Source organism: Battus philenor, unplaced genomic scaffold (genome assembly GCF_028537555.1).
Source record: "Battus philenor isolate CCGP_79_NKW_IND1 unplaced genomic scaffold, ilBatPhil1.0.hap1 SCAF_19, whole genome shotgun sequence".
In the NCBI taxonomy this organism is placed as follows: domain Eukaryota; kingdom Metazoa; phylum Arthropoda; class Insecta; order Lepidoptera; family Papilionidae; genus Battus; species Battus philenor.
This window is the reverse complement of record NW_027181681.1, coordinates 1,648,466-1,673,000: the sequence shown is the minus strand read 5'-3', so window position 1 is coordinate 1,673,000 and position 24,535 is coordinate 1,648,466. Positions and strand designations below refer to the sequence as shown.

The following is a 24,535-nucleotide window of genomic DNA, read 5'->3' as shown; positions in this document are numbered from 1 at the left end:
ATTAGCTGCGTTGTAGTATTTGTCGTATTCGAAATCTAAATGCGACATCTAGATTTTGACAGTAGAGAGTCTATGAAGACAGCTATTTCCCGATAAAACTCAACCTTAATAAACCTTCATACAAACTTTTTTTTAATTCGATAGTAATTAGTGAGATTTTATGCCTAGTCTTGTGATATTCCCATTGTTGGGACTACGATAGCTTAGTCAGATTTTTGTGATGTCGGTTTTTTGATTAATTTCTTTTATCACTTACAAAAACTATATGTCTGTTGGCATTAGTTAAATATTCAATAGAGACGAGTTTTTTTTTCTTTAGAATTTGAAGGAGTGCATTTTTCATTGTGTACAATGTCCTAAATCAATTAAAAAAACTTTCGTCTATAAAAACGTGAATATTGCACCAAATGTCAAATCATAAAAACTATTAGAGTGTTAAAATTATTAGTGGGATCGGAATGTAATGTCGTTTCTGTCGACATATTTTACGGAAAAACTAATTGATTTTTATCGCTCCGACATTGAAAATTTGTATACTAGATGGCAAAGGGTTGTTGATAACGAAGGTGAATACATTGTTGATTGGAAATAAAGACTTGTTAAAAATGTAGTGTGAATTTAACTTAAGAAAGCGACATTACTTTCCAGTCCCTCTAATATAAAATTTCCATAAATGTCAAGTTTAAAACTAATTCAACCTCACATCACTCGATCCGATACACTTCTTCCACACTTGTTTACCTGAAATATTACAAGATATGTATATAATACGATTTCTCTTTGCTTCAACAAAGCTTCAAATGCGGTAATAATTAACGAAACAGAACATAAAAAATATGAATAAATTAAAATACTGGTTCGGCCGCGTTAAAAATGAAATTAATCATTGTCCGCCGACCTATCGATTAGAAGTAATAGTTGCATCCTAAAATATATCTTCAACTGGTCAATATCACTTGAACCTCTGATTAGGAACGACTTGATATGTTGGAAATCATGATTAGGCGTGCGGACAATCTTCCGAATCTGTAGCCGGACAATGGCCCTATTTGCAATTTATGGCCATCTTTTTTTCTTCGATTTTCGCACGCATACAAGGGCATTACAAGTAATTGCTAATTTACTATAAAATGGATGAATGGAAATGAAATAAAATGATGGAATGGAAATGGATTTAGGAGATGGTCATATATATGGTCAAATAAATGACCTTTCAATGACAATGAATATAAATCTATGACTTTAACCACAAATTTCAAATAAACGAGTATAAAAAATTCCCAGACTAATATATTGACGGTCCATCGCAAATAGGGCCGGCAGACAACGATCAATAATCGTATTCTTAACGCCAACGAACTATAATTCTTTTACAAGAAAAAACCATATTTAATTCATCTGTAGGATGTCACAGTTCGACATGGGCCTAACCTTTATAATAAAACCGGTTGCGTCTTCCCACCTTAAGAAATTCATGTCCTCAATGCGAACATCCTGTGCAGAGATATAAATAAAAAAAGAGTTACCTAAGCGCCTTAAAATAGATCAGATAACCTCCCACTCGCTGTCCAGATGATCGTCCGGCGAGATGAGGTTCATCACGTCTTTCCCGTTCTTCATATCCAACCTCAGTTCTATATTCTCCAAATTCCAATTGTTAGGTAGTTGTACTATTTTCGGCACTAAATCTATAACGTTAGGATCCAATTTCGGTTTGGCTGTATCTGGTTTCTTTTCCGGTTTCTGTTCAACCCGTAACGGTTGCGCCACCGGTTTCTCCTCGACGTAGTGTTTGTATTCAATTTCATCGGGCGCTTCTTTAGTTACTCCATGACTCTTTATGCTAAGAGATTCGAGGTTCAACATTTTGGCAAGTATTTTCTCTTTTTCTTCTATCTGCTTCTCAAGTAAGTCATCGTTCTGTGGATCATTTCTGCAATCAAGTTTTATTTATTTTTACAACAAATTTATTATAACAACTGTGTATAATAATCGAAATTACGTACGGCATGTCTTTCTAGACCTAAGCAACAGAATTTTTCTATCAGTTAACATAGGAAATTCGTGTTCAATATGCCAAAGGTATAAATAATTTTTATTTACTTTAATATGTTAATGACATACTTAATATATGACGTATAAGCTATATATTCACCTTTTTAAAATAACACCTATAACCGAACCGCACAAGCTACCCGTGTCTAGGTTCTTAAGGGAGCCTTTTGATAGAAAAAACAAGATCTAGAGCGTGTGTGTGCCTCGTAAAGCCCGTAGAATCATTAATGCAGTAAGGCCTAGGCAACAACAGTAGAACAAGCTTCGTTGGGCCTAAATAATGAGTTATATCATAATAATGTACCTGATCTTGTCTATGTATAGATTGACTTGTATCAATGAAAGCGGATGGATATAAAACGTTTGAAATATTTAAAAGGTATATTCTACGTTATTATTACGCTTTTAAGCAAGTTCGTAAAGTTACGTAGTGGATCAAAGAAAATTTTGAAAATATCTAATAATTGATATTAAAAAGAAAAAATGATTTTGAAGAAATTGAAAAAATGTTATACTGGTTAACATTTGTATAGAATATTTTCAATGACTCATGATTTTTGATGGTAAATAAATCGTTTACTTGGAATCAGTGCGTCACCTATTCTGATCATTAGACGTAATTAACGATTACTGTTATTTATTTATGAGAATCAACAAAAATACAACACCGAATTGCAGCTGGCTAGCTAAAGTGGCTGTAAGTAACTGGCGTTACCTGTGATCAAGGAATTACAGTTAACCCTTTCCACTCCAAGGCTGTAATGTAGCATCGATGAAATTTAATTGAATTATAGTATCTTGGGATTCTAGAATATGTTCCATTCATTCGTGATTCAAACATTTTAGTAACAAAAATCTTTCCTGTTTTAAAATTTTCCGCAAAAAGAAGTATTACACCATGTCGAGTATCACTCGACAGTGGAGCTTGTGGAACAAAATCAGTGTCGAGTAACACTCGACATTGGAGTGGAAAGGGCTAAGCTTAAAGGCCTGATATGTAAGAAGCATGATCAGACCTGTTCTGACCTATGGGAGTGAAACATGGGCTATAACACAAAGCCATATCCGTTCAGTCCAAGTCGCCGAAATGAAGATGCTTCGGTGGATGTGCGGAGTAACGAGGCTCGATAAAATACGCAACGAGTACATTCGCAGTAGCCTTGGGGTACGTGACATCGCAGATAAGCTACAAGAGGAGTCGGCTTAGATGGTACGGACACGTAAAGAGGAGATCTGAATACATCGGGAATGTCGCTATGGATCTAAACATCTCTCGGTCCAGAAAAAGAGGAAGACGGAAAACAAGATGGGCCGATACCATAGCGAAAGACATGACTGCCTGCTAAGTTTCCGCAAACTACGCGTCGTACCGCGCGAGGTGAAGAAAGAAGTTAAGGAAAGCAGACCCCATGATCAAATGGGATTAATAATGCTTAGGAGAGATTTTGTTATAGTCAAAAATTTATTTGTGTTCTATAACGAATATATTTTCGATTTTTTTACAATACTAACGTGTGCCAAACAGCGACAGAACGTATAGTACATATATATATATATATATATATATATATATATATATATATATATATATATATATATATATATATATATATATATGTATAGATGATATATACATCATATATTACATTAAACTTATTTTAGTTATAACACATCTAATTATATTTATAAAAGGTGCCCCCCCCCACCATTTTTTATTTGCCTTTCACCATGTGTTTAAACTTGAAAACCATGCCTATTTATATCTATAGTTCCCCTCCTCTCCTATATGCAAAATAGTTAAACCAATTTGACAGTTTGCCTATTACTAACAGAACTATGTTAAAATTAGTTTAATAGAGATAAATAAGTTTCAAAAAAGCCACTCAGACAGCGACAACGTCCCACACTCCCCCGCTTGCGCAAGGGAGCGAACGATCATCGAGGGCTGACGGTGGAACACCGCCGCCCGCCTCACGCTCAGGGCGCCGCGCCACGTCTCCTCATCGCGGCTGGATAGATCTCACGTAGTGTGAAGGTCTCGTGAAGCACTTACTATAGAAATGATCCTATGAAGTAAGGTCTTGTCGAAACTACCGCGCCGCACGACCTCATTGCGCTACGAAAAATCTCAACACCGCGACACACGATTCATAACTAAACTGCACAGCGCCATCTATCCGTTACATTTATGAAACGTTTCCTTTTACAAAAGCGACCTCTTTTGTGCAACTTCAAAACTACCATAAAGGTTGATGCCTATATATTTTTGTTATTATTCAATTTTAAATATAAGGTAAAACGGCATTCGATTTTTAAATATATTTTTTTAAACGACATAAGGATAGAAACGACAAAAGCTATTGAGGCAACTAGATCTTAACGAATTTTCATTCACAATTATATTCTTTTTTTAAAAAAAAATTACCAGATATTTTATCCCTAAAAATTACATGGACAGGATTTTTAAGGCATATTTTTATAATTTGAAAGCATTACACGGGAGTGTATTATACAGGCGTGTGATTTGCTGCGATGAAATTTTAAAACCTTTGCTATAATTAATATAATATAGAGAGCCATTTATTGTTTTTACCGTTTTATTTATTTATTAATGTTCAGATATACGAGCTAGCTAACATAAATAAGGCCAGGGCTATATCCACCTACAATAGGCAAACATGTTTCATTTTGTACCGCTATATGAAACTTATTACACTTATGTTGCTGTTAGCATGCTTATTTGATATAAATAAATATATAATCTATTTTGTTATGATTACTGGAGGACATTTTATTTCGTTCAATGTGTTAAATTTTTGGGAAAACTTTTACTCATAGTAACCAAAAAACCTTGAAAAAGACTTGTTTACCTGATGAGAGAAAATTAATTTGAACTAGATTTGGTTAAAGAACCCAGCCCTAATAATGTTATTTATTAGATAGATTATTACTAGATATATTATATATATATTTATATATATATATATATATATATATATATATATATATATATATATATATACTCCCTATATTAATTATAAGTTTATGTATATTTACATTATTTATGTCTTTATTTCATTATATTTCTAAAATCATTTATATACTGCATAAAGTACATCAGGGGTAGCCAAACCACAGCTCGCGAGACAGTTTTAGTTTTTTAAATGGTTATTTTTATCGCTCGATAAATGTACCCGAGTCCCCTTTTTACTTTCGTGTTATTATATTTAAAATATTATCTTAAAATTCAAACACAGATCAGAATCCAAAACAATTGTTCAAATAAAATGTAAGTAATTATCATTACAATTAATCTTGTATAATTTTTAATATTTAAAATCAATATATAATATAATAACTTGCGTTTAAATTTTCAATAATAATAATTTCAATAAAAAAAACATTTTTTTGGATACCTTTTAAAATACGAATTTACAGCGGCTTACTAAAATACGCAAATCAAGAAAAGTGACACAGACTTTCAAGGAGCTTGGCCACTTCCAATATGTATGATACATGTCAGATATATAACATAACATATATAACAAATAAACCTGATATATTCCTTACCCGTAGACGCTGACGTTGATGAAGCACGGGCTGGTGTAACTGACAGCGTTGGAACGTCTCGCAGGGGTGCCGTGCCGGGGCGTACTCCCACCGGACCCGGCCTCCGACCTCCGGCTCCTCCTGCTACTGTGTATCAGCTCCTCGTCGTACTTCTTCTCCATTATGCTATTGTACAGCTTCAACTTCTTCTCCAGCTCATCCGACTTAACTTTCCTCATTTCGTCCGCGTCGCTTGACACGTCTTTGAATTCGTTTATAATCGACTCCAGGACATTGTCGGATATGTCTTTCGGCAGATGCTTTATTGGAGGCAGTTCGAAGCACTCCTCGGCCTTGGCCACGGTTCCGGTCTCGATGGTTTCGTTCTTCGTGAACATGGAGATTGGTTGCTCTAGGACGCTGTTGATGTAAGGCACGGTTTGGTCCAGGTGGGTCAGGTCCCGGACTGTGTTCACCGCTTGCTGGATTGATGTGGTCAGGGATTTGGTCATCAAGTTTGTTGTTTCCTCTGTAAACATTAATTAGGGTTATGTTAATTAAAAACGACAACAAAACTCGTAAGAATTTTTATAAAAGAATTTACATAATAAAATCATATTTGATAATAAAGGTTTATTCGGTTGAACCATTTATAGATAAATTTAATTCTTATAATAGATTATTTATAAAGTGTATTAACGAGTTATTTTTTTAGGATTTTATGACTAAAAATTAAAGCTTTCAAGCTAGTAATCAATTTTCACAATTCAATTTTCTATTATTCCAGTAATTGAAAAGATGGCGCTGAGAATTTTAATTTTGATACAATAAAGTAAATGAACCAAGTTATTTATAAAACAAATATATTTCGCTTAAATTATAATTTTATTTAAAAACATCACCATGATTTGAGATTTGAAAAAAGATAAAAATTATTTCTATTTTTTTTTAAATTATCACAGATCTCCATTTTTCGGATCAAAGATCACCTCTTTTGGTTATTGTGGTGATTGTTATTCACTCATCACTTCAGCGTTTTCAGATTAACATATCTTGTTCGTAAATTTAAACTAAAATTTCTCTACAGCAAACTTCAACTGAATAATGTGAACACAGCTTTCTAACGTCTTATGATCTTTACTACATTAACCAAAAAAAATGTATATATCTATATTTAACTCACTTTTCTATAATTTATTTAAAACAAAAAGAATGAAGCGCCTGTTAAAAAATATTAGCAATAATTATTCCACCCACAACATATACATATTACGTAGGCGCTCTTAATAAAAATTTGATTATACACCTCATACTATTCTATATATATTTACATGTATGTATGTAATAAGCGATATAATTTAAACCGTATTTTGTCTATACGTTTAAAAATTCACTTTAATATATAAATATTCACATCAATTGAACTATATACAGGGTGATTAGTTATAGGAGTACAAGTTTTAAAAGGGTGAATGTTTAGCTCATTTGTCAGCACGAAGCTTTAACACCTATTTACAATCAACCTGTATAATCACTCTGAAATATGTTCCATTATTTTTTTCTGTATTTTAATGGCTATCAAATGGTTACACTCTATAGAGATAAATAGTAAACAATAATATTTTTGTATCTATAGCAATGTGAATTTTGAACATACTATTTCTTACTACCAATGATATTTTGGATATGGTGTACCATACATTAATTAACAGCAAATAAACTATACATTCACCCCTTTAAACCTATTATCAATCACTCTGTATATACATTTTAAAACCCTAAAGTTTGAATATTTAGACATTATAACAAAGAATAAAGAATTTATTAGAATTAAGATAATATATTGCCTTTTCATCTTTTTTCTAGCAAATGAAAGGTACAGATGATGTAAAGATGTATTTACACGTGGCTACTTTTTACATGGTTCATACATGAATTGTTTATATAGCATATATAACTTTTTATGTTTTTTAACATAGTATTCACTACCGTTGTTTAAAATCTATACAAGTCACAGATTTCAGGAGTTAAGAACAAAAGAACGCGACCGAATCGTGCAAACGACACTGGTAGACTGAATTTTATTACCGTGTAAACACATCCTTACCTCATCATCACTGATACCACCTCTGTCCGGTGAACACAGTGTAATATAAATAATAATTGTGTAATAAACCAAAATTCAACAGAACCATTGCTCGCATACACAAATATACTGAATGCAGGCAAACGATGGCGACGGTTGACGCACACGAGAGAGTAATGGCAAAACGTGAAAATAAAAAACAAAAAATTTCTGCACAAAAGTATATTTATATGTAAGTACAATGGTCTTGCTGATATGTCCAGTAAACCTATACATTGGTCCCTTTTGGTCAAATTGACAAAAAATTAAATTTAAAAAGAACCGTTCTACAAAAATAAAAATTTTTAATTTTTTTTTTTCAAAATGGCTTATAACAAAAGTACAAGTTGATATTCAGCTATTACGTTAGATTTTACGTTCATCTTCAATACTAATACAAAACTAAATAATAATTATAAACATAACATAGTTTAAAAAAATGTTTAAAATCTAAAATTATTGACAACCCAAAAATACAATATATTAAATAACATGTTCACATTCAATGTTTGACTGTACTGAACCACTGGCATTACACATTCAGATGGAATAGTGTAAAACACTACCTTTACACAATTCACACTTGATGTTCCATCTAGCTGCGTACCACTGTTGTCTTATTTGTGTGTACCAACAGTGTTTCACATTTAATGTTCCATCTGTCGATGTACTAACAGTGGTTGACGCTTTATGTTTCTTCTATTTATTACTCAAGTTTTACGTGTGGGTAGTGTCACTTAAAATTCCATCTAGTTATGTTCCATCTGTATCTTATATGTACAACCTAGTGTTTAACATTTAATATTCCATCTGACGGTCTACTAACACGCTTAATGTTCCTTCTGTTTGTGTACCACCCATGTCTTACTTGTGTGTATAGTCTCACTTAATATTCCATCTAGCTATGTTCCACCTGTATCTTACTGGTGTGTATCATACTAATGACATCACCCTTAATTTTCCATATGACTGTGTACTACCAGTGGTTCACATTTGATATGTGTAATAGCAGTAGTACTGTGTACTGACTACTTTCGCATTAGATGTTCCATCTGTGTACAACTATTTTCTTACTTGTGCCTACTACTAATGGTTTTCTAATAATGTTCCAAGTTATTGTGTACTACTGGTAGTTCACACATGCGAATCAAGCTATGTGTATTAATATTACACTTATATATGTTTCCACAGTGGGTGTACTACTGATATATGAGATATGTATCAGTGGCCTAAATGGGCATGTACCGAAGGAAGCGTACGCCAATGGCACATACATGTTCCATATGACATATAAAGGTGACGAATTTTTGACCTCTTGTCCTTTAAATACTATGACATTTGTAAGTAAGCTCCTTATGTGATATAAAATATAATTTCTAATTCTAAGAAAGTATTAATTGAATTTGTATAAATTTCCTTTGCTTAGTTTACATATTAATAAATTCAAAAAAAAGAATACTCTATGGAATGTTAGTGTTACCTTTAATCTAAGTTTAACTAAGTTAATAAAGTTATAGTTGTTTATAAAATTTACTAATATTAAAACTCCTACTAAGTGATGACTTCGGCAATAGCCTTAAGTAATGTCTACTTGGGGATACTTAAATTACTAAACTAAACTTCAACGAAATTAACTTAACTTTAACGACACTAAAGTAAAAATAAATGAAAATGAAACACTTTTTAAGTAAATAAACAAGTTCTTGAACAAAATAATCAGGTAGCAAATTTGTGATGCATATAGTATATGAATAATAAATCCTTTTATCATATATGAATCCCCATTTCTCTAAAATAAATGTTATATGGGGGTTGAACGAAGTTGAAGTCGAAGTAATAAGAAAAATTACACGGAACTAGTCTAGCGAGATATATATATATATATATATATATATATATATATATATATATATATAGATATATAGATATATATATAGTGTCCAAACACCCTGTATAAATCACTCTGAAATATGCTACATTATTTTTTTCTATCGCAACACGACAAGCCAATGACTTCTAGCAGTTCAAATTCCAGCTAGACCCTAATCAAAATCTAAACAATCCATTGGTCATATTTTGGTATACGTAATAGGTTCTATATACACTAAAAATAATAACTATATTTAAAGTTATTCTTTCTGGTATCATAATTAAGTACATAAAATACCCATTTTTTATCCATGGCACTCAAATTTAAATAAATCTTTGAAGAAAAAATTCAATTCAAATCTGAAAATGTTACATGGAATGGTAAATATTACAATACATAATAGGGCAACACTAAGCGTTGAAATAAAATGTAAACACTGTCTCGTACTGGGTCTCCTTATTGAAAGTCAGCACTGAAATTTTAAACTAAACGTAGCAAAAAGTTCCCACTGTTGGGACTCGCACAAATTAGTTGTATTAATATAAACTCAAGCAAATAATAAAAATATCTATTTCTTTCTACATAGGTGTCCCATCAATCAACGTCAAGTCGGCCCATAAATCAACGTCTAGTTGGCTAAACTCTAAAACTTAATTAAATATCAGTGTAAAGAATTTTTAAAACTTTTACCATTACAGAAAAGTTAATTATTGTATGTATTCTGATATTACTACTATTAATATGACACATTTTACACACACCTCATATATATATACATACACACAATTAAAGCAACTAAAAGATAATCATACAGCCTTTTTAAATTTTGATAAATGGTTTGGACTATCAAGAGCTTGTTAGTAAGGCCTACCCGGCCAGAGTACTGCGAACATCACTTGATTTTAAGTGTCAAGCGAATATAGTATAACTTGTAATATGTATATCATTTCGTCCTTCTATTTAAAATATTACTAAATTAAATCAAGCACCGAGATAATTAAATTTAATTGGCACAAACATTATATAAAAAATGAAAAAAAAAAAATGTTTTATATGCAACTAAAATTGCATTCAAAACTACCCTCACTTTTAAAGGACGGATTTTTTTTTCAATCTACCTTACATTTGTTAACAATGAACGAAATAGGTGAAGCTATTTTAGATGCAACGAGAACTCACACAATGTATGTGACTTCTTTTTTCTTATTTCTTAACTATGTAAATAACATATATAAGAATAATAATGAAATATACAGGATGATTGATTATAGATGTAAAAGCTCTAAAGGTGTGAACATACAGCGAATTCATTTGACATTAGGAGAAGAAAAGCTATCTCCGATGCCATTATAAAATAATCACTTTGATATTTGGTTACATTGATTTATTTTTTATGTTTTAACTATAATAAATTTTAATATGAAGTAATTTTAATTTTGAAAATGATTTTTCCTACTATATTACAAATTATTTCTAAAGCCGTTGATTTTTGGATAAGGCGTACCATACATTTCTTTACAATACATGAGCTATACTTTCCATAACCAAACACCCTGTATAACAGACAAATTCCAGAGTTATGAGAATAATACATCGCTTCACCTATTTGGTAATATTAAAATTACTTATAACATACTAAGCACCCATTTTGAATATATTCAATGTAAAAATCACAACGTCATCTAGTCATAGTGATATAACAATCACCATAACATTGATCATAAAATACTGTGATCATCGTCCGAAGCCATATCCTGTAACCATTCAACCTTCGATCATACTAGATAGAATCCTTGCTGGAGTTTGTTCCGCCACTTCATCCATCGTTACCGCTCTCCGAAGTGGCAGTAATGTTAGCCAAGTGATAGAAATCGACCAAGCCGAGGGCAGGCTCTCTCGGATACCTTTGAGTTGGAATACCAAGCGGATATCGACAAGTAACAGGCCAAGCACAGGTGCCCTCACGGAGGCCTTTAAACGGAGTCACTCCGTAGACAGTCCGCCGAAACCTATCTAAGAGTTTGGTGGTCAAGAGCCCAGGCTCACCAGGGACCCCCCAGCTTCGCTATCTTTAAAGTTCTAGCTTAAACACCCCCCCGCACTCGAAATTAAATCTTTCCATAATAGAAAACGACCTTCACAATGACCAGTTGACATATTTTCAAACACAAAGGGTCAATTTTATTGACTAAGGCACGTTGTTAGGCCAGCAGACAATAATGGTTCACTGCATTCTTAATGCTAGCGGACTGTGAGGACTTTTAATATCTAGTATAGTGCTACCGAAACCGCTGTACCGCGCCTTAGAGAGAGGAGAGGCCTGAGGGTAAGAGAGAATGTGCGTTAATTGTGGAATGATAGAACGGGTCAGTGCTAACCAAGACCCCCTCCCCCGTATGTTTACCTAAGGCGCGGTACAGCGATTTCGGTAGCACTTTAGTATATTAAGTCGTGAAATAATTAAAATCGTAGTCCCGAACATAAAATATTAAATTTTGTCACAATGTTACATACTTTTTCGTTCGTAAACAGTATATACACTAAATTACTGAACATACCTCCTTTCAAATTTCTTAATACTTTTTTATCATTGCAACACTCTGAAATATCTCCCAACTCGCTTATATTTGACTAGTAACGCCATCTACTATATGGTATATACAACATTGTATCTGTCACTGCATTATGACAGTTTAATTATTTATGATATATTTGCGTTGTCAATGCTCACAATAGCGTGCGTAATAATTTTGTATTGTTCATATATTACATATACATATATAGTACATAGTGTATATATAAACGCTTTTTGGTGTGAGTGTATTCATATATAAGTTCCACGAGATATATTAGACCTTACTTTTATTTGTGAAATCTAAAATTAAAACGGAACTTGGTTCGTTTACTAATCTGTTTTGATATTATAATGTATATCAAAGATTGTTAAATTCAATTGAAATTTAAGTATGGCGTCAGCTAGGAGCAGTGCGGGGGGCGTGGACGTGCGCAGGTCACGTGTTACCTTGGGGGCGCGCGAGTGCCGCGGGTTCTGGTGCGTGCGCCAGCCTCACAAGAGAGCGCGGACCCTCGAGAACGAAGATCTCCTCCTTGTTCACCGACACCGACATGATCCTGGGGACAACAATACACATAACATACTTCTTGACGTAATCCACCGCCACAGATTTACAATATGACTAGTTGGAGGCAGTCTACATCCAGTGTCTACCTTAGCAAGGTCGTCTGTCTACCTTATATGTTCGATGTTCACTTGCCTCCGTAGTCTCTTCTCCTGGATTTTAAGGCTAGACCACCTCTACAGATTTCCAATATGGTTGGAGGAAGTCTACATCCAGTGTCTACCTTAGCAAGGTTGTCTGTCTACCTTTTATGTTCGATGTTCAGTTGCCTCCGTAGTCTCTTCTCCTGGACTTTAAGGCTAGACCACCTCTACAGATTTCCAATATGGTTGGAGGCAGTCTACATCCAGTGTCTACCTTAGCAAGGTCGTCTGTCTACCTTATATGTTCGATGTTCACTTGCCTCCGTAGTCTTTACTCCTGGACTTTAGGGCTAGACCACCTCTACAGATTTCCAATATGGTTGGAGGCAGTCTACATCCAGTGTCTACCTTAGCAAGGTCGTCTTTCTACCTTATATGTTCGATGTTCACTTGCCTCCGTAGTCTTTACTCCTGGACTTTAGGGCTAGACCACCTCTACAGATTTCCAATATGGTTGGAGGCAGTCTACATCCAGTGTCTACCTTAGCAAGGTCGTTTGTCTACCTTATATGTTCGATGTTCACATTCCTCCGTGGTCTCTACTCCTGGATTTTAAGACTAGACCACATTCATAGATTTCCAATACGGTTAGAGACAGTCTACATCCAGTGTCTACCTTAGCAAGGTCGTCTGTCTACCTTATAAGTTCGATGTTTACATTCCTCCGTGGTCTCTACTCCTGGATTTTAAGACTAGACCACATTCATAGATTTCCAATACGGTTAGAGACAGTCTACATCCAGTGTCTACCTTAGCAAGGTCGTCTGTCTACCTTATAAGTTCGATGTTCACATTCCTCCGTGGTCTCTACTCCTGGATTTTAAGACTAGACCACATTCATAGATTTCCAATACGGTTAGAGACAGTCTACATCCAGTGTCTACCTTAGCAAGGTCGTCTGTCTACCTTATAAGTTCGATGTTTACATTCCTCCGTGGTCTCTACTCCTGGATTTTAAGACTAGACCACATTCATAGATTTCCAATACGGTTAGAGACAGTCTACATCCAGTGTCTACCTTAGCAAGGTCGTCTGTCTACCTTATAAGTTCGATGTTTACATTCCTCCGTGGTCTCTACTCCTGTATTATAAAGCTCTAGTGGTAGAATAAATGGCCGTCATCGTAATTGTAAGCCACACTAGAAATTTTATTGGTAATATTTTTTTTATCTATATACAATTAAATGTAATTTTAGTGTCTGTTTGTAATATTAAAATAACCGCTTATTACTACATTCATGTAAATATACATATGGTACATACACCAAAATATTTTTTTTTAAATTATATCTGTCTGTCCAGGCTAATTTCTGAAATGGTTGAACTGATTCTGATTGGACTTACATAGATAGATAGCTGGTGTAATAATTAGTAACTTTAGACTATTTTTATATTACATAAATTATTTAACGAAAAAAAAAAAACTAAACGTATTCAATTTTTTTTGTTAAATTCCGCACAGACGAAGCCGCGAGTACAGCTAGCCTTCTATTATATATAAGAAAATAAAGTCGTCTCAAATTATTGTGAGACAAGTGTTACTTTCTGTATGTCCAACAGAAATTCAATTTAAGTTTTAATAATTATAACTAGATGTGACATCTTATCACCAACTTCATTGTACTTTGTTTTTGTAATAATTAGATGACATTTCTAATTCCCATTTTAATAAAAAAGAGTGTATATTATTTTTAAATTTTATTAATTATTCTTGCTATTAGTAAATTTCATAATTATTTGGCAGTGTTTATATTTTTTTTTAGGGCCATCATGTCCAATACGTACGGACAATCGGAGCCAAAAAAATTAGTTCAAAGAGCCGCATTTTATCACCCCTGTTATGTATCATTCATCATCAGAAACATTACCAGTCCACTTCTGGACATCAAAATCGACCTGATCCAGTTTACATATATAACTTTTATGTAAAGAGTTTGAGTTCAACTATTAAAAATTTTATTATTCACCTGCGGAGGTCGTCGACGACGGCGACGGCAGTCAGCGATCGAGGATCCAGGACATAGAGCAGACGCTCGTCGTGCGTCACCAGGAAGTGCTCGCGGAACACGTGCAGCGGTCCGAAGCTCTGCTCGCCGCGCTCCGCCTTCCGTTGAGCTGGGTTCAGTAGCTCAGCCACCGTCAGAGGGTTCGAGATCGCCTCCTACGAACAGCATTCGCAATATTCTAGTCAGGTAATATACTTCCACTTCAAAACTTAGACACCATATAAATATGTCCATGATGACCGATCTTATATAAAACCTTTTATATATATAAATCTTTTATAATTATTATATTTGACATATGCCTCTAGCGAAATAATCACAGTTGTCAAAATTTTTTCGCTTATCTGTCAATCCATCGGTCTGCGCATGCGCAAAATGTAAGGACGCGCGCCGTATGATTTGTAGGCGGCTGTCAAAACCGCGTCTCACGCCGAAAAATATTATGAAATATAATAATGGCGAACGGCGTCATGTGACATATGTGATGTTGTTTGTGAATTTGTATTAAATCTTTAGTGCTGTGATGGAATATGAAATTAAAGACTATGTTATATCAATTTTGAATCAATGTTTAATATTTATAAATGAGCGGTGAAAGTTATATGTAAAAATTATTTCATTTGCATGACAAATAACTTATTACGGCGTTGGTGTATCTCAAGTTGTAGGCGGATGACTTTTAAAATAAACTGTGTCTATCTTTCATATAAGCGTTTTAATTTTTGTGCTCCAGCTCGCTAGGTGTTGTCTCTAACATTGCCTACCTAACCTGTTAAACTCCATCACATGCCCATCACACACATTAGTATTATATATATATATATATATATATATATATATATATACTAGGGTTAAAAAGTACACACTGCAAACCACATATAAGCATCAGATAAATTTATTTTAAATTGTTTCATAATAGATTGGTTACTTCCAAAGATGGTCGGTCTCCTATCAACCTTTTCTATAGTCTTTTTTTTTATATAAATTTTTTAATTATGCTACCATTAATATCTAAGATTGATCTTTAATTATGCGATGATGAATATCTAAAATTACCAGGTATTTCACAATATGAAATCCAAAATAGTGATATTTCTCAATGAATCTAACTCTTGGAAGCCGTTAATGTAAATTTAAACAATTTGATATTTTTACCTTTATTTCAGACAATAGGCTTCACTCATTTTATAACATAGCATATTTTAATTTTAACCGCTTGAATATTAGGGATGAATGTCTTTGGTATAATGTTCGCTTTATACTTAATCTGTACTAATCTTCAATCCGCCCCATTGTCTGGTCGTGGGCTATGTGAATCCAGGAACTTCTCACGACTTTAACTATGCACCTGGTGGGGGGTCTACCGGCTGGTGGTCACCGCTCGAGTGCCACTTCAGACGAGCAGGTATCATTTCAAACACCACTTACCTTAAACAGTAGAGTGTGTAGTACGTTGCCGGCAGCATCGGCGCGCCATATACGCAGACCTGCGCGCGCGCAGTATGCAGCCGCAGGACCACCGCGTGCATATGAATGCTGGAACACCGCTCCCAGACGACACAAACTGCAAACACCAATCCCATCATCAAATTTAAATTCACAATATCTTTATTAATTCCCGAATGCTAAGCAGTCTTATCGCGTGCTTCGCAAGGTCGGGGTGGACGCGGTCTTGGCGCAGCTCTTCACGGGACACGAGGGGTTCTCTGAGTACCTTCATAGGTTCAAGCACAAGGAGGACCCCTCGTGCTACTGCGAACCGGGTGTGGACCAGACCGTGGCCCACCTTGTGGCCTACTGTCCCGCACATGCACGGATGCGCAGTGCCCTAGAGACTGAAACAAAGCTAAAGATAGACATAGAGAGCATCGCCGTTATGATGGGCGACGACAACCTTAGCCCATCATTCCTATTTTTCGCTCGTGTGGTGGCGAGTGATACGGTTGAAAGAAATAAAACTGTATAGAATAAGGTACTTAATAAAAAAAAACTGCACAAAATAAATTGTTAACTAATAATAAGAAATAGAAAAAGAAATGTGTAATAAAGAATTAAGAAAGTAAAATAAATGTGTAAATAAAGATAAAATAAATGTAAGATAAAATTAAAGAATAAAAATAAATAAAATGTACCACCTTAGAGTACGAAGATGAAACGAAAGATATTGTGAAGGTCAAAAGTAAAGAATGAAAGATATTGTGACCCGTGAAAGAGAGTGATAAATAAAGAAAAGACTGAAAAAAAATTATTGAACAATAAAGTCTCTGATCCCAAAAAGTTAGGGGTACGAGAGGCCCCTAATAGCGAGGGCCGTAAAAAAATCTTTATTAAAGCATACACGATTTTTAATGATATGAAACATAATAAAATTAAATGCCACTTCTTATATGCATTTTTTGGCGACTATACCATCAAGTGATCTCCTGTTCTATCTAGTCGTTTAAGGCATGGTATATATAACCCTCTGAAAGGAGAAGATTATCTGGAATCGCTAATCCTGTCAATGTGGACTAGTGCGAACAAATTAATAGAAACCACCATTATAGTTTAACATAGTAAAACAAATGTATAAACCAGGGGTGGCCAAGCTACTTGATAGTTCGAGACATAGTTCGAAATTTGAAAATTTACGCAAACTGATTTAATACAATGCGTATTCATTTTTTTTTACAAAAATAATATTTATTTAAATTATATCACAAAAGTACCAAATATGTGTATTGAAGTTAGATATAATGGCACACATATATAACAGCACTCCTAATAATACTTAAGAGGCCAGTTAATTATCATCGGCGTTTGCATTTCGCTAATTTTATGGTGGAATAATAATAATTATTATTCATACCGGTAATTTGTGTCGATTTCCCAGGAGCAGACATGGGTTATATAAATTTAAATATTGAAATAATTCTACAAACAATCCGAGCCAAAAATAATCGTTTAAAAACCGCGTGTTGCTCGCGAGCCGCAGTTTTGCCAACCCTGGTATAAACATTAGAAGGTAAAATCATAAAAGAGACTATCAAAATGGGATACATAAGTAAACCAAAGAAAACTATATTTAATGGAATTAGGCGCTACCTTGCGGAAGACCATCCTAAGTAAAAAAGGACCAATATTTATTAGTCACTTCCGCACATGCAGCGGTAGTCGTGCAACAAAGTGCACTGCCCGCCAGCCCGATGCGGCAAACAATGCGAATTACACAACTACCACCGTCAAATCACTCACCACGTGTTTCGCCTCTCCACGGGGCATCTTCAGGAGTTATGTTACACTGATTAGTGCCAAACACAGAGTCAAAAGAAAACTATGTTCGATTCCAGGGACAGAGACTTATATAATTCACATTTGTGCATATATAGAATTGCCACTGCTCACAAGTCTTCTGATGAACAGCGGCGTTCTCTGAGTACCAAAATATCATACTGCAATCGCCAACCCGCCTGCCAAGAGTGGCGATTATGGTACATCCATAAATATCTTTGGCCTATATTAGTGGGTGTCTATGTTCTAAACTGACGTAAAGATTTTTACACACACACACACACACTCACACACACTCACACTCACACACACGCACACGCACACGCACGCACGCACGCACGCACGAGCACATACGCACACAGACACATACGAGCACAGACAGAGAGATAGACACGCACACATACAAACTAGCACCCGCACACACGCGATGAACAAGAAACGTCGGATTTTTAAATATGTAGGATATAAGACACCTTTTCCTCTCCTTCTTGCCGAGCTGGCTGACATGCCAGCGTGCGTCTCGTCGCTCGCACACGATGGTGCGGTACATGCTGGACACCAGCAGCGTGTTCTGGTGGTAGCTCATCTGGACTATCTCGTACTCTTCATTCACGATCTCAATCGACTTGCACAGGTGCTGCGGACGTCACATACACTATTATTTAAAAAAAAAAAGATTCCAAATTCAAAATATCTTTGTAAGCTGTCACCAGCTAGAAATGCTGATAAGAGACGATCAGAAACTCAATAGTTGCTCTTTTTAAAAACAGTTCAACAATTTTTCATTTGTAAATTATAATATCAATCATATAAATGAATTGACAAACCAAGTTTGACACATTTAGATCAATTAAATACTCTTCAATGCTATAAGATTTATTTAATAATATTATTACAAAGTACGAGTTACAGAACCCTTTAAACAATAAACACTGAACCCTAGGACCAAGAACTGCCGTATTCACGAGTGATCTTGAAGTTAATTATAGATATTTGTTTACGGGTCTTTAAAATTCTAACCGAGTACTATCTAGAACTTACTAGAACCTTCTCCGTAGTATAAATAGGTGTACTATGATAAATATGTGAATGCGTGTGGAATAAAAAATCAAATGTTTGTTATGCTGATAAAAAATAATGTCTTTTTTTTATTCAGAATGCACCACGCTGAAATTATTTTTCATTTTAAGTTTGATTAATAATAGATATAAAACCAATCTCTAATAACTCTATCAGTTTCAGTCTCAGTTTTTTTTTTATTGAAATGCGACTGGCCAATAAAAAATATTCAATGACAAATAGTAAATAATAATTGATTTTAATATTATTTTAATTTAAACCATTGATTTTTGTTTAACATGACAATAAATTAATTGACAGAAAATAAAACAGCCCATATTGTTGATTATTTATCCTCATTGCAAATTCAAGTCAGGCATGCTGAAAGAGTTTATTTTGAGAGAACTTGGTATCAGATAGACGTTGCCTATAATAACATCCAACACCAGTGTGCCATTATACCTAACTTCAAGACACATATTTTGTACTTTTGTCATATAATTTCAAAAAATATGTCTTTTGTAAAAAAAAATATTCGTTTGCGTGTTTTAAATGTGTTGGATGAGACTTTTTTTCAGATTCTAGGCATACCGCAACTTACCATGTAGAAGTCTATCTCTGTCATGATAATCAGTCCGTCCTTGTCGCCGGAAAAGAGTCGCATGCCGTTCTTCGACCACTCGATTGAGGTTATCTTGCTCTTGTGCAAGTCGCCGATGGTGTACCTGAAAGTCAATATTTTGTTTTTCAGAGCTAATATAGCGCTCTTTCACCAGCACCGTAAACAAGTGAAAGGGACGGATGATCGCTGGATGATTAAACAATAATATAAAATAATATAAAAATCTGTTTCAGAAATAATAATGCGCTGATACCATAGTAAAAGCGTTTTAATTTTGGATCAATTTGGATTATAATACATATACAAACATATTAAATGTTTATTGTCTGTCTGTGCAGGCTTTGTACTTTACATCTATCACCAATCACCATGTATTATAGTGTGTGAAAAGACAGCTATGTAAAGTTCTCACCTTTCTACCTTAGGTTCCACTTTGGGTTTCAACGCGTCTGGAATATTCTCAGGGTGCTCTTTAGGTATCTGAAAGACAGTGACCTGACCCGCTGCGTTGCCCACACCCACCATATAGTCCACGGTGCTAACAATCTTCACAAATGTTATTGGAGTTGCAGATGCCTGAAATAAAAGGTGTCCAAATAATCCTTACTTGCTTTAGGTGTTATGGATAGTTATATACTTTAAGCAGTGCACATCTAGAAGAAGAGGCGACTGCTATCCCTATACTATTTTAGGATACGGGAGTATTATATCTTATATACATACATACATACATACACATACTCTACAAGGCCACTCACCTAAGTTCACAGGGGGGCTGCACCAATATAGTGGGCAACATCAATGAATCAAGGGATTTTTTAAAGAAGAAATTCATTTATTCAACATTGGAACTTCTAACAGAACTCTTATTGACTCTACTCTGTTTTGCAAGGTGTTATACTTGTGGAGAAGAAGTAGGAAGAAACTCCACAACAACATCAACACACACTTGAGTAATTGAGTTGGCTTGATTAAAACCATTCCTTTAAAAATGAGTGTAATATCGCTCAACAAAGTTCTTGTAGTTCTAACCTAACCTTATAGTAGGACACAGATAATAAATATGATTGTTTATTTTGAGCATTATCTGTTTAGATTTCTTAGTAATGGGGGACATATTTGTTGTAACTGACACTGATTAAGTTATTTACTTAATAAAAATAAGATATGGCAATGCACATAGAGTCAGATTTAGGAGGAAGATGTTGTCATGTCAAATTTACAACGATAATTTATTTTATTAAACTCTGTAGTGGTTAAATTTTGGAGTCCCATTGTCTCGAGTTAAATCCAGTCTGGCTAATCTCTGCGTCTATCTAAATTGGCGTTATGTCCAATATAGTGACTAAATTTGAAGGCTTCCTTGGGAATTTCTACTACTATCACCATTTTTAGTTGCATACAACAAATATTTTTTTCTCTTTGTCTACAGCTTCAACTTGTTTAACATGGCCAAGTTTTTAATAAAGTTCTTCTAAACTTATTTATAGAAAATAAGCTTGAGGGCTACCAGAGAAGCTGTAGCTTTTTAATTATTTTTATTTCACTGGACAGCTGGCAAATTTTGTTAAGCATTTACTAACATTCCATGGAGTAATTGGATGCAAGAGTCTTTAAAAACAATGACTCAGATTGCTACTTGAAATATCATTAACTTTTAATTTCTAGGAAGAACAACAAGGCCATTTACATTTTATGTTTATAATAAAGAATTACTGGAAATATAGCAGTGATATCTTTCAGACTTGAACTAATTAGTAATTTCAAAAACTTAAAATTTATTTTGACTATTTTGGGAAACCTAAAGCTGACACAACCAAGGTAAACCAGTATTATAAAGCTAATCAGCAAAATAACTAGAAACATATTCTTCATAAATTTGTATGTGGGGGAGGTAGAAGTGTGAGATATATAGCAGTGAAGAGGTTCAGAAGCCACCCAAGGAAGGTGCGCTGACAGTCCGGCGAGCGCCCGCGGCGCACATTACTGCAAGCGTCGCCTGGCAACGAGAATGTGATGTCATGTGCTATTTAAGACCTTCAATTGTTCAGTACAAAAGCGATCTTGGAATAGTAGTGGCATTACACTACAGCAGTGATTCCCAAAGTGGTCTATATCGACCCCTAGGTCTATGACAACCTGCAAGAGGTCTACGTCAAAGAAAAAAAATTGGGCGTCCATGAAATGAAAATGGGGGTCCATGATAGTGGATCTCAACACATACACTGATAGTACCTATTTACTTACAGCATACTATCTTATAATATCAAAACATTTACATTATTTATAAAAGTACCTATGAAGTAAAAAAATGTATTATATATGTTTATAAAATTGTGTAAGTTGTAGGATGTTGGTATAATAGATTGGTTTAGTTGGTATAGTAGATACAAAATTTATTTTAAGTAGTTTTAATTTAATTTCAATTAATAAATGTATAAATTAACACATGTTTTTACTTTAAGTTTTTAACACTAAACTTTACTACAGTTAGAAATTTACAGGAAATCAATATCAGGTAAGTAGGGGGTCTACCCAACACGGAAAAACATGGCAAGGGCTCTATGACTCAAAAAAGTTTGGGAGCTCTGCACTAGAGAATACACTTCCAACGTATAGCTGTAAAATATCTGTGGCTGCTGAAGAATTTACGCCCGTACAAAGTGAACATCAGCTCAATTTTGGACTTGCCTTACAATGCGGCATTAGAAGTATCATTTCATACTTTGTAAAGTAGAAAGAAAAATCTGGTTAATGGCATTGAACACCAATACAGTACATAGAGGCCTCTTACCATACCCTGCCCCTTTCCCAACAACACGATGGATCTGGCACTCACATGGTGAATCCATGGAATGCTGAGAAGTTACATCTCATATTACCTACTTCATAAAACCAGTAATTTGGCTACCTACAGTACTTAACAAATATTTATAAATAACCATTCAGTTACAGAATTAAAACCTGTAGTATAACTCCCCTTAAATTTTAAAAAGAAATTCTCTACACTGCAAATTATCAGGTTTTGAAGGTCCTAAATATGAGCTTAATTATAAAATGAATATAATAATAATAAATAATATTATAATATCCAGACTACATTAATTAAGCATTATGACGCTATCTAATGAGGTAGACTTTTCTTTAAAAGACCATAATAAGTCTCTTAATGTATACATCTTCATTTCTCTCATTATAAAAAATGCAGAGTATTTTCGATACATCAAATTTTCTATAGACATTAAACTACATTTCCATTAATAAACTTGAAACCTTTTCAGAAAATACATGGCAACACTCATACAAATTTATCAAGATGGGGATTAACCACAAGTTTTTAAGGTAGTCTAGTATTTAAGATAGTCTAGAGGGCTAGTAAGAGATTGCTCTCCTGAAACCATCTCACTATAGAGGCTATTACAAATGTAATGTGAAAAAATCATAAGTATAATATAATTAATGGTAGTTAAAATTAATAACGGTAAATTTGGTTACAAACAGCTTGTTTATGTTATTTTGCCTTATATTTTATGAGAGGCATATATGACTGCAAGTTGTGCATTAAAAACAAAAATTATTATGAAATTATAATGTAAAAATAATATTTATCAACATAAGCAAAATAAAAATAATTGTTAACATTATTGCCCTGTTGGGAAAAAAATAATATTTATTTACTGCTCACAATGCACAGAGAAACTTAAAATTTTGTTGTATAATAGTTTAGGGATTGGCAGTATTTATTATACAGATTCTTTGTAATTTATTCAATCACATATTATTATAAAATAACAAACAAGATGAGAGACATGTTTCACAAGAAAATTGATCTTTGCAAATAAAACAATGTACTTATAATAATCTAAAGTACCCTCAATAGCAATTATTGGAAAATTCCTGTTCAACCTACATTGTTATCTTCCAGGTAAAAATATAATTCACAATATATTACATATAAATTTATAAATGACAATTATAATTAATCTCTATTATATTAATATTATGTATCAATTAAAATACGTGTGTACATTTAAAAGTTAGTATTAGGCATTATTTCAGATATTAGATATTAAATTTTATTAGAAAATGTCAATAAATACAAAGTATGAAAATACCCGAAACTTCGATAAGTCGTCCAAGGTAAAGGAAAACAAATTCGTGCGTATTGAGCAATAGAATAATTAAAGTAATAACAAAATTATTATTTGACAGATTTTTATTGTATCTTTGCAATTAGGAAAAATATTGACATAAGGATAATGATAACATATGTTTATAGAAATGGTCATTCTCACCTCACATCGGAGCCTCTGAATATTTCCTTTCTTCCTATCATACCAGTATACCAAGCCCACATTTGTACCGAGAGCTATATATTCACTAACAGCATCAACACACGTTAAACATAGTTCATTAGAAAATATACCAGTTTGTATTCTAGGCGGAATCAAATTCAAAATATGGGAACAAGGGGTCCATTCACGAATAAAACCTTCCTCGGCACCACTTGTAACTTCCATTTTTGAACAATCAATTATTATTTAAAAGCCTAAATAATAAGTTCAATCAATTAAAGAATATTTGCACATGATTTAAATAATAATAAAATGTTAAAACAAGTCGACAGTACTCAACCATTTGACGTTATGAATTATGAATGACACAATACGACATTCAATCCATTCCACTCACATCT

At 33.8% G+C, this 24,535-nt stretch overlaps 1 protein-coding gene and 1 non-coding gene across 2 annotated transcripts; both read right to left on the bottom strand.

Moving 5' to 3' along the window:
• Positions 1-521: 521 nt before the first annotated feature.
• Positions 522-24,468, bottom strand: LOC137921478 (WD repeat-containing protein CG11141). The gene is made up of 10 exons (XM_068764251.1): positions 24,135-24,468; positions 20,252-20,415; positions 19,819-19,942; positions 18,632-18,795; positions 16,317-16,452; positions 14,850-15,043; positions 12,622-12,731; positions 5,626-6,133; positions 1,527-1,933; positions 522-741 (listed from the first exon to the last, which is right to left on the bottom strand). The coding sequence occupies exons 1-9, from the start codon at positions 24,357-24,359 to the stop codon at positions 1,546-1,548; spliced, it is 2,013 nt and encodes a 670-aa protein (XP_068620352.1). The 5' UTR covers positions 24,360-24,468; the 3' UTR covers positions 522-741; positions 1,527-1,545.
• Positions 3,934-4,138, bottom strand: LOC137921821 (small nucleolar RNA U3). Its single transcript, XR_011107495.1, has one exon. It is a non-coding gene; the product is annotated as a small nucleolar RNA U3 (small nucleolar RNA).
• Positions 24,469-24,535: the final 67 nt, after the last annotated feature.